Source organism: Rhinolophus sinicus, linkage group LG05, assembly GCF_036562045.2.
Source record: "Rhinolophus sinicus isolate RSC01 linkage group LG05, ASM3656204v1, whole genome shotgun sequence".
In the NCBI taxonomy this organism is placed as follows: Eukaryota; Metazoa; Chordata; class Mammalia; order Chiroptera; family Rhinolophidae; genus Rhinolophus; species Rhinolophus sinicus.
The window spans coordinates 65541805-65553928 of record NC_133755.1 but is presented as its reverse complement, the minus strand read 5'-3'; the positions used below and the strand labels follow the sequence as shown (position 1 = coordinate 65553928).

General features: G+C 40.8%; 1 protein-coding gene across 1 annotated transcript in view; it reads left to right on the top strand.

Moving 5' to 3' along the window:
• The first annotated feature begins 7708 nt into the window (after positions 1-7708).
• The window catches only part of GCC2 (GRIP and coiled-coil domain containing 2), a 57139-nt gene continuing 52723 nt past the window's right edge, over positions 7709-12124 (top strand). Inside the window, exons 1-4 of the mRNA XM_074332327.1 lie at positions 7709-7844; positions 8218-8274; positions 9263-9347; positions 10435-10493. Coding sequence (XP_074188428.1) covers positions 7839-7844; positions 8218-8274; positions 9263-9347; positions 10435-10493 — 207 coding nt within the window. The 5' untranslated portion in view covers positions 7709-7838. The remainder of the gene's footprint in view (positions 7845-8217; positions 8275-9262; positions 9348-10434; positions 10494-12124) is intronic.

Sequence of the window (12124 nt, the reverse complement as noted above, 5' to 3'; positions counted from 1 at the left end):
TAGTGCAATCAGCCAACCAGTTATACTCTTGTGGACCCTGAAGTTAATATGTGTCATGTGTTTGGATTTCTGGAAAATCTGTAACCCGACCATAAGCTATTCAACAATGGGCTGACGAGGTATTCACTGGTCCTTCCATGCTCCCTTCCCTCTGAGGGCATTTGGTATTGTTAAGTATTGAAATAGCCTGTATAAAAATCAACTCAAACAGGTTTCTGCCTGCCTCTCTCATATCCTGGTCTGCATACCTTACTAAGTAAGGCTGTTGGTCACTAAACGTGGCTGTCCCCAGGAAGACAGTTGGTCATTAAATATGACTCCTCTCTGCCATTGCCTGGGTAATGATCAGGGTGAACAGCTTGGCAGTTTATTAAAAAAGGTAAACACACTTACCAAAGAACGCAACAAATTGCTCAGGTGTACACCCTAGAGAAAGAAAGACTTATTCTGTCCACACAAAAACCTGAACATGAATGTTTATAGTGCCTCTATTCATTACCACCCAAAACTGGAAACAAACCCAAATGTCCTGCAACTGGTGAATGAATAAACAAATTATGGTACATCTGTATAACGAATATTACATAGCAATAAAAGGGAACAAATTATTGATATTTCCAACAACTTGGATGAATCTCAAAGGCATTTTACTGAGGGAAAGAAGCCAGTCTCAAAATACTACATGTTTCCATTTATATGACATTCATGTAACGACAAAATTCCAGTAACAAACAATAAATCATGGTTGCCAGTGATTAGGGCTGGGAGGGCTGTGTGGCTACAAGGGAGTAGCATGTGTCACCCCTACCGGCCGGCAGGGCCTGCCTGAAGGTCTCAGAGGCGGGCTAACCCTCTCCCCCTCCCTAACTCTGAGAACATGGAGGTCCCCGTCAGCTGCTAAGAACTTGTCAAGACTAGCTGAAACCAGGCAAAACCAAGAAGGCTGTCTAAATGACTTACAAAAGATTTTAAAGCTCATTATAATATAATCCCAATGTTAAATAACACACCTACCAGCAACATGACAGTTGACAACTGCCATGACAATGGCCTGAAGAGACCACAAATGAACAAAAAGAGGGAGGATGGAATCCTGATTCCAAGAAAAAGCTGCTGCCTCCTTCCCTGGAAAATCCATCAATATTCCTACTTGCTATTTTCCTAAATCTTCCTTTCTTTTCTACTGTCCTTTCTAGACCGTCTCTGCACTGCTGAGGGACGAGAAGTTGATCTGAAACTTGGGCTCCTGCTTCTCCATTCTCTAGCCATAGACTAAAACCATGTGCTCTTAATGCTCACTTTGTCTCATAACTGGCTTCACAACACCTAGTGGGAAAAGAACCTCACTTGGAGTCCTCTGAAAGGGGACTTTTGCCCCTTGCTAACATATGGAGTAGTTTTGAGGATGTAAATAAAACTGTTCTGAAGCCTGATCATGTGGTGATTACATGAGTATATACATGTATTAAAATTCAAAGAACTCTACTTGTATGTCAAGAGAAAAGTCAATTTTACTGAATGTTAATTGAAAAATTGGGGAGAAGTATAGTTTTCAAAAATGTCAATTAAAATTTTTGTTTTCAAATTGATGTATAACATACAACATATTAGTCACCTTCTTGTCAAGCCCACACACAGCTGCAGAACATAATGATTCAATATTTGTATATATTTGGAGACGATCACCACAATAAGTCTAGTTAACATCCATTACCATACATAGTTACAACATTTTTTCTCATGATGAGAACTTTTCTCTCATGATGAGATCTACTCACTTAGCAACTTTAAAATATTCAATGCAGTATTAACTATAGTCACAGTGCTGTACTTCATAGCCCCAGGACTTATAAGTGGGAGTTTGTACCTTTTGACCACCTTGACCCATTCACCCAGCCTCTGGCCACCATCAATCTGCTGTTTGTTATCTATGAGCTCGGTTTTTTTTTCTGACCAAATATCAAAAGTGTCAATTTTATAAAAGGCCAAGAAAGGCTATGGAAATGTTCCAGATTAAAGAAGCCTAAAGCGATACGAAAATTAAATGCAATACCTGATCCTAGACTGGATCCCATACTAGAACGTAAAAAAACTCTATAAAGTTCTTTATGTTAATAGAACAAATATCCCTGTAGTTTCAGTTCTAAGCTTATTCAAATCCTATAAATAATTGACTAGTGATGTGTAACAACATTATAAGTAATAGCAAATCCCAGTGTTAACTGGCTCACTTGATAAAGGGAATTTATTGACTTATTTGTTATAGATGGATCAGGATTCCAGCTTTATTCCTCAATGACTGACTGTCTGGGGTCTGCCTTCTTCCTGATATAAATTTTGTCCTCCGGCTCCCTCCCATTGTAGTGGCAAATGTCTGCCAACTGCAATCATGGCTGTATGTTTCTTTATTCATATTCAAAGAAAAAGAGAACATTATCAGAGAGGTCCAAGGTGGCAGATTAGGTAAATGCTATGCCTATTGTATCTCAGGATCACACCAAAATTATAAACAAATTATAGAACAATCAACCTCAAGAATAAACTAAGGCTATAAAGAAGAGGCCACATCGAGACTGGTAGGAGTGGGGGAGATGTGAAACAGGCTGACCCCAAGCGCATGATGGTGGTTAAATGCGTGGAGGGACACCTTGGTTGTGGAGGTCCTCCCAGCCCCATGCCAGGCTCCCCAGCCCAGGGGTCCTGTGCCAAGAAAAGAAGTTCCCATGGCAATTGGCAGTGAAAATCAGTGAGGACTTTGTCTGCCCTTCCCGGTGGGGCGGTGGGAAGCTGGAAAACCAGACATGCTACGGTAGAGCCCACACACAGGCTTGATACCTTGCAGGCACTTACCTGGTCTCTGGTGGAGGGGTGGCAGCTCAGAAGACCCAGAGACATGCAGGGAAAGATTGAGTTGTTTGGCTTTGGGTTGAGAGATGGAAGGGCAGTAACCATTATTGTCCTGGTGTGGAGCCTGATACACATGTGGTCTACAGGAGGGCACCATCTTTTCAGTGTTAAGTTCTCCAAAGGACCAAGTCTAGAACCACATTGGTCTGGTGGCATCCATGCACGTGTACCACCATAGTGATGCCCTGGGTTCCTGTCCCCCATACAGCTGGTGCTACATCACCCACTCTTGACTGCTGGACTACTAGCTGCACCCCATAAGCTACAGAAGCCTTTCTGCAGCAGCACACAGCCCGCGGCAGCCTGGGAAATATTTGATGGTGGGCTGTAACCCAAGACCTGTCCCACAGCATGTCTCGGGCAGCTCTCGGGAACCTGTGGATCTGAGATGGGTGGTGGCTGGCCATGGTGTTCTCAGAGCATTTTTGTGGGGTGGTCGCAGGCCCAGCACCGGTGTGGGAGCCAGGACTTTACCTACTTTGTAGAAACCACTGACCATACCTCTTAGCTCCCTGGAACCTTGCCCTGCCCACCTATTGCTGCATTGCCAGGGGTACCTGGCCATGTGGGTTGCAGGCCCTGCCCCACGAGCCATGGAGGTCTTTTGCAGCAGCTGATGGCCCTCCACGGCCCAGGGAGATTTTGATGATGCACAACAACCCACAGCTACTCTTGGAGAGCTCTTGGGGATTTGTGAGCCTGAGGCAAGCAGTGGCTTATTGTGGTGCTCTCAGGGCACTGTGCGAAGTGGTTACAGGCTGGGCACTGGCATAAGAACTAAATTTGCTTTAATTTTGTAAAACCGCCGGTCACATCTTGTGACTCTCTGGGACACTGCCTCGCCCAGCTTGTGCTGCATCACCGAAGACACTCTCAACACGGGCTCAACCAGCCAGGCCCTTGCACCTAAGGAGGGTCTTTCAACGGCTGGACCTTCCAGACAGCTGATGGACAGGTGTCAATAGGCCTAGGTTGCTCTGGGCCTTTTGCTAGGCAGGCTCAATCTCACTACTAGTGGCAACGGACTTCAGTTCACAGGGAGGCCATCCCCACATAGCTTTAGGTACAGCACAGGCAGAAGCAAACCACATATAGCTCTAGGTTCCTACTAGGTAGCTGTGAGCCGGTAATAGGCAAGGCTGAAATTCGCCTGCATGGGAGGCCCTCCCAAGATACACCAGAAACAACACACCCAGTGGCCACCTTCAGACCACACCAGAGCACTATCTGGTTAGCCCCACAAGTGGCACACTCAAATGGAGGTCTCAAAAGTCACAAGAGCCCATGGGGGCGAATCCTTTTCTGAGGGGTCAGCCCCCACACAGCAGCTCATATACTATGGGCATAGCCAATCCTCATAGTCAGTCAGCCTGGGAGTCAATCCCACACACTGATGCACCAAAAGCAATCAAGGCTCAACTACAGCAGGAGCATACATACAACACACACAAGGGACACTCCTGGAACACATGCACAGGTGATCAGGGAGACTGTGCCACTGGACCACACAGGACACATACTATATAAGGCCACCCAGAAAAGACTGAGAGACATAGGAGATCTACACAGACATTCTTTTCAAGAGCACATGGAACGTTTTCCAAGATAGCCTACATGCTAGTCCACAAAACAAGTCTCAATAAATTTAAGAAGCTTGAAATAATATTAAGCATCTCTGACCACAATGATATGACACTAGAAATCAATTACAAGAAAAAAAATGAAAACACATAAACACATGGAGCCTAAATAATATGCGACTAAATAATGAATGGGTCAACAACGAGATCAAGGAAGAAATAAAAAAATACCTTAAGACAAATGAAAATGAAAACACAATGATCCAAATTGTATGATACACGGCAAAAGCAGTTCTAAGAGGGAAATTCATAGCAATGTAGGTCTGCCTAAAGAAACAAGAAAGGGGCCGGCCCGGTGGCTCAGGCGGTTAGAGCTCTATGCTCCTAACTCCGAAGGCTGCCGGTTCGATTCCCACATGGGCGAGTGGGCTCTCAACCACAAGGTTGTCGGTTCAACTCCTCGAGTCCCGCAAGGCATGGTGGACTCCGCCCCCTGCAACTAAGATTGAACATGGCACCTTAAGCTGAGCTGCCGCTGAGCTCCCAGATGGCTCAGTTGGTTGGAATGCGTCCTCTCAACCACAAGGCTGCTGTTTCAACTACCACAAGAGATGGTGGGCTGTGCCCCCTGCAACTAGAAAACGGCAACTGGACCTGGAGCTGAGCTGCGCCCTCCACAACTAAGATTGAAAGGACAACAACTTGACTTGGAAAAAAGGCCTGGAAGGACACATTGTCCCCAATAAAGTCCTGTTCCCCTTCCCCAATAAAAATCCTTAAAAAAAAAATAAATAAATAAAAAATGACTGTACCATGCCAGCAAAAAAGCAATTAAAAAAAAAAAAAGAAGAAGAAGAAAAATCTCACCTATTTACACCTAAGAGAACCGGAAAAAGAAGAGCCAACAAAGCACAAAGTGAGTACAGGGAAACATATACCATGCTCATGGATAGGAAGAATATTGTTAAAATATCCACACTACCCAAAGTAATATATAGATGCAATGTAATCCCTAACAAAATACCAATGGCATTTTTCACAGAACTAGAACAAATAATCATAAAATTTACATGAAACCATAAAAAACCCTGAATATCGATGGCAGTCTTGAGAAATAAGAATAAAGCTGGAGGTATCATGTTACCTGATATCAAATTATACTACAAAGCTATAGTAATCAAAACAGCATGACATTGGCATTAAAACAGACACAAAGGTCAATGGAACAGAATAGAGAGCCCAGAAATAAATCCATGCCTATATGGTCATTTAATCTATGACAAAGGAAGCAAGAATTTACATTGAGGTAAAGACAGTCTATTTAATAAATGGTGTTGAGAAAACTGGATCAATACATGCGAATAAATGAACCTGGATCACCTCCTTACACCATATACAATAATGAATTTAAAATGGATTAAAGACTTAAATGTAAGACCCTAAACCATAAACTCCTAGAAAATAATATAGGAAATAAATATAGGAAGTAAACATTACCCTTAGTAATATTTTGACTGATATATGTCATTGGGCAAGGGAAGGAAAAGAAAAAAATAAACAAATGGGACTACATTGAACTAAAAAGTTTTTTCACAGCAAAGTCACCATCAACAAAACAAAAAGACATCCTACTGAATAAGAGAAGATATTTGCCAATGATACATCTGATAAGGGGTTAATATCCAAAGTTTATAAAAAAAACTCAACACCAACGAAACGAACAATCCAATTTAAAAATGGGCAGAGGACCTGAATAGACATGCCTAACCACTGTGCTGTACACCTGTAACTAATATAAAATAATATTGAATGTTAACTGTATATATGTCAACTATACATATATATATGTAAAGTACAGCATAGGGAATATAGTCAATGGTATCGTAATAGCTATGTACAATGTCAGATGGGTAGTAGACTTGGTGGGATTATCACTTTGTGAGGGGTGTAAATGTCTATTACATTGTTTTGTATGCCTGAAACTAAAATAATTCTAAAACTAAAAAAAATAATAATTCTGTAAGTACAAAGATAAAAACACACTCCTCTGCACTAATCACCCAAAATAAAGAAATGTAAACTTTTTTCATATTTGCTTAACACTTTAAAAATTAAAATTATATAGTTGAAAAAAAAAGAAAACATTATCACTAAACCAAAATATTAAACAGAAGTCCCAAACTATCGTCGAACCAACACCAGCCAAAGAGTAGCCACACTATCAAAAAGGATGGGCCACCACGGTTCTGGAGGACACTGTAATGTTCGGAATAATTTTTCTTTCTCTGTTGGTTATATAACTCTCACTTTACTTAGTAATAATTAGCTACTATTTATTTGATACATACTACACGCCGCCTTGCCATTTCAAACGACAGAGAAGTAGGACGCATATTCAAGTTACCTTTAGTTAATGGGCATTAGTTATAAACATAATGGGAAGGTAAAGGTAACATCAAAGCATTTTAAGCAAACCCTTTGCAAACAGGAAGACTTCTGGAGTGCCAATCCGGACACAAGCAATTCTAACGGTTGTACCCTCAGAAGTGAGGACTCTTTGATCTCTTATTTGGTGTCTCCTCCCGTCTCTGACCCAACTCCGGAAGAGAGACCATCTATCTTTCTTCCTCCTACATCAGCAAAGGTACAGAGCTCCTCTTGGGCAGAGCTCTGCAGGGGATCTCCTCACCACCTCCAGAGAGCCAGGAAATGCCTGCTCCTGGGAAGGCCCTAAGCCTTGATTCCGTCAGTTCCCCAGCAAGCTTATAGGGCACCATACTTGACATTTGCCTAAGAAACCCCTTGAAAGCAGCTGTCTGTCTGGCAGGCATTCGGTGTTTCTTCTAAAGAGTAAGATAGTTGGCAGACATCTTTTTGTGGTACCTGCCCCCCAACATAATATTCCCATCACCATTACTTGATTTTACAAATATGGAAACGAGGCCCTGAGGGTAATTTGTCCAAGTTCTCACGTCTAATACAGAGCAGTGGCAGGATTCAAACCTCCCAGAGTTTATGACACCCAACACCAGCACCAGGGTTTGACCCGGTGAATTTGCGGACCCTGTCCCCGTCCCTAGGTCAGCAGCCAAGCAAGACTGGACTGGGGATGGACCTGCAGGGTACCAGGGTTAGGAGGGGCTGTTGGAACGGCCTGCAGGATGTAGGGGCGGAAGCGGAAGCGCCGCAGGGCCGTAGCCATGGAGACGCTGGGGGCGGGGCCGGGCCCCGGAGAAGCGCGACCTTTGACCGGTAATCGAGGCTGCGTCAGAAGCTGCTGCAGACGGAAGTGCGGAGGTGGCGGTGGGGCCGCGCGACTGCGGGACACCGGACCGTAGTGGGCGGGCGGTCATGGAGGTAACGCGGCCACGGCGGCGGATTGGGGTTGGGGCCCATCACTTTCCCGCCGAGCTTTCCCCACGCCGCGGCTCGACGCGGAGATGGGCTGCGCTGGAGGCATCGGCAGCCTCCCCTTTGCCACCCGAAACCCTGCGCTGCCCCTGTTTCCGTCTTTTCCAAACTCCGTCCCTCGCGATTACCCGCCCCTTAGAGCCACTTATGTACGATTTACCACAGCGACAGCCTCCTCCTTCCCCAGTTCACTTTTTCGTGTTAAGGGTTTCCTCCACTTCATTCCACGGAAGGGTTTTTATCTCTTATGGTTTCACGCGTTGTGTCCGCGATAGGAAAAGAGTTCTTCTGACCGCCTGGGTTTGATTTTGCTTTGCAGGATCCTGTTCAAGATGGGGTGGCTTCTCCAGCTACCCCTGGAACCGGGAAATCTAAGGTGAAGAAAATACTTGACTAGCAGGCACCCTGAAGAGTGGAAGGGTGATGAATTGGAAAATTTTGGCATGGGAGGAGGGGTGGCCTATTTAATAGAAATAGTCTTTTTCCAAGGGATCTCAATTTTAATTTACGTAGTCACCCATCTATTTCCTTTTTAAGTTTCCTGGTATGAAAAGAGTTGACTTTTTGTTTACTTCCTGCTCCTGGTTAGCACTGTTGAGAGATTCTGCAGTTTTTCAGACATTAAACAAAGTAGTCTAATTTATGAGGATTTATGTAGTGGAGTGGAAAGCAGTGACATAGATAGGAATCAAGGGACTTTATTCTGTAGGTTTCTCTCCTACTGTGTGAAGAGTGGAATTGGGTAATTTTTATGGCCCTGTACAACATTTACCATTCAATGATTCTCAAAGATAGCATTTTATTGCTTGCATACTAAGTTTCAGGCACTTGCCTAAACACTCAGTTACTTTATTTCAGCTTCATGATAACCATGAGATAACTACTGTTATCCCAGTTTTACAGATGAGAAAACTGAGCGCACCCATGAAATAATTTTACCTGATTTTTCAGTTAAAGTCTAAATGCAACCTGATTCATTGCTGTAAGAATTATGCTTACATATTTTTATGTAATAAAGATATCTTTCAGCCTTGAATAGAATGAAATAATTTCACAGCTCTAAAGAGCTTGAAGTAGAATTATTCTTAGTTCCCTAATTTAGCAATTAAAGAAATAAAAAACTAGAATGTGTCTTAACCTCTGCCAACAATATCTGTATGTAAGAGGATATGTGCTGTTTTTTTACATTTCATAGTAGTTAACTAATAATCGAAGTTGCATTTGTTAATTTTAAAAAATGTGGTGTTTGGTTGACATGATTTATTCAGTACATGTTTTATTTTTAGGCAGACATTATGTTTCTTTTTTGTGGTGTAGTAGAAACATGAGTTATGACAAATTAGTAACATCAGTAAATTTTTCAGCTGGAAACATTGCCCAAGGAAGATCTTATCAAGTTTGCCAAAAAGCAGATGATGCTACTACAGAAAGCTAAATCAAGATGTACAGGTATTGAGTTGAAAATATTCATCTTAACCACAATATCATTTAATCATGGTTAAAAATTAGTTTTTTAGCAGTTCATTGGTTTGTTTTGTTTACCAGTGAATCCAGTAAAATCTTAGACAATTTCGTGGAATCTATTATTTAACATTCTAACCATTGCCTCTAATTTTTTTGTTATCTCATATCTCTAAACTGCAGTTACCTTTGAATTATTAAAATTAAGTCATGGAGGAAGATTTTTAAAAAGAATTTGTTAAAGTTAACATTTTTTCTTTTAGTCAATTAAAATGTTAGAGACACAAGGTTGTAGGCCCAAAGTAGTAAAAAGAGACCTAAATAAAGTAATAAAAAATTTCCATTTTTGGAATTTTGAATTATATTTATTTGCTGAAGTTGATTGATTCCCTGTTCAGTATCCCTTTCTTTATATTCCAAAAGAATGAAGATACTAATATGCTTTTTAGCACATGTGGGTGATTGCTTGAATTTCCAGTGACTTAACAAATGTTAACTGCCCAGCCTTAAAAGCCAAGATTTATTTTGTACTCAGAAAGGTCACAGTGTGCTTTGGATTGATTTGTGATGGAATACTTTATTTGGAAAGGTGTTCTAGGCTCCAGACCTAGACATGAGTTGATGAAACAGATTAACACACATTTAACATAAGGTTAGTTGTTGCTTTAAGATTGTATAGTAAGAAGTTGTTTACAGTTGAAATAATGTCTTGGATTTGCTTCAAAATTTATCTGGATGGGTAAGAAAAGAGCGAAATGAGAAAGTGAATACAGGTCAGGATGAAACAAGATTGGCCATATAATAATTGCTAAATCAAGGTGATGGGTGCATGGAGATTAATCATACTATTCTCTCTACTTTTATTTGTTTGGAGTTTCCATAATAAAAAGGAAAATAAAAGGTAATACTGGATGAAGTTAATTTTTTCTCAAAATATCTATTACTTCTGAAATGTATTCTAATTTATAGTGATTTTTTTTCTTTTTTCTTTTTTAAGAATGTGCTTATTAGTTTAGCCAGTAACTGTTTTCTTCATTTCTGAACTGGAATCCTTTTTTTAAATTTAATAATTTAGAATTGGAGAAAGAAATTGAGGAACTCAAATCAAAACCTGGAGGAACTGATATTATTAAGGTAATGAAACAGTTGTGAATATTGCCTTAATTTTTATTATTTACTTAGAGGGAGTCTAATGTTAAATTGCATTTCCTTGAAGGGCTGTCAGCCGTCTTGAGTGCTATCTGGCTTTCCATCCCTGTTTTTCCAGTTCCTCTGGAAAAGGAACTCTGCCCTTAGATAAGTTTTTAACCTCTGTGGTTGACTGTAAAGAGAGGGTTAAATGACCTCTAGGTCCCTTCTGTTCTCTCCTTTTCATCCAACATACTCTGTAATTATAATTGTTGCCTCAATCTCAGTCATGCTCTTCTCTCTCTCCCTCAGAAAACCCAGTCATACTCGGGACTTTCATGATGACTTCTGGACTGATCATCTATAGATAGATAGAGAGATAGAGAGATATGTATCCCTGAACTGACCGAAATCTCACAGTTGAATTTCGAGCTGTTTGGGGAAATAAAAACCTTCACCCATTTCTCTTGTCTTCTCTTCAGTATGACCAAATCTCCTTCCCTGGACAACCATTTTTCAGGCCTTTTTTTGAGGCACTATTTTTCAGGCCTTTTAACATTAGAGACTCTTCAGCTTTCCTGTCTCCTTTATTCTGTATGTGTGTCAGTTACCAAAGACCTATTGTTCATTCAGAATAATGCTGCAGTTTATCCTTTTTCTCCCCATTTCCATGGCTCTGTGTTAAACTCCTAATGTCATCTGTGACTTATCTTAATAATCTCTGAACGAGGCTCTGTTTCTCTTTTTAGTCCTATATACTGTGGCCAGATCACAGAATTCTACTTTTATCTTGTTTAAGAACCTGAGTTGCTTATTCTTATGTGTCCTATAATTAAATACTTTTCCTTCCCCCACTTGGCCTAACCTTCTTAAAAGGTTCTTTTTCTTTTCAAGTTCTACAATAATTTTTTTCCTTTTCCATATTTATAATTTGAGTTTTGTTATCCTTTGATTATATATTATCTTGCACTCTCATTAGGCAGCACTCAGCTTGTGAGCAGTGGACAATTGAGGGACTCCCCCAGGGAGTTATTACAAGGGGTCTTTAAATCCTTATGCGTATCGTGCAGTATCATTTCATTCTTTATTTAGCTAAAATAGTAAATGAAGCGTGAATGGTGTGCACAAATGCCATTTGGATTTACAAGTACTGATTTAGTTGAGCATTACTGAAGTCATAGTAGTTTTCTTTGTTTATCTGGTCGTTATGTATTTTCTTAATCAGTGCTAGTAAAAGTGCAACTACATGGTGTTTAATTAAGAGTACTGACTCGAGCCAGATGGCCTGATCGAGATCTTCAGATTCCCTGCTCTGCTGTCTACCAGCTATGTGACCATGGCCAAGTTCCGTAACGTCTTTCTCTGACTTAATTCCTTCATCTGTAGACTAGAGATAATAATACCTACTTTTCATATGGTTGTTTTGAGTATTATGAGTAAATACATGTACAACACTTAGAACTGGGCCTGTCACATAAATGCTTGGTAATTATTTATTACTATTATTACTATATATTGTTTGTGGGCAATATTTTATATACATGTGTACATACACACACTAAAAGGAGATTTTTGTATTTGAAAAGAAAACCACAAAATTTTTTTCTAATTTTGTATCAGTTAACTCTTAGTCCTTA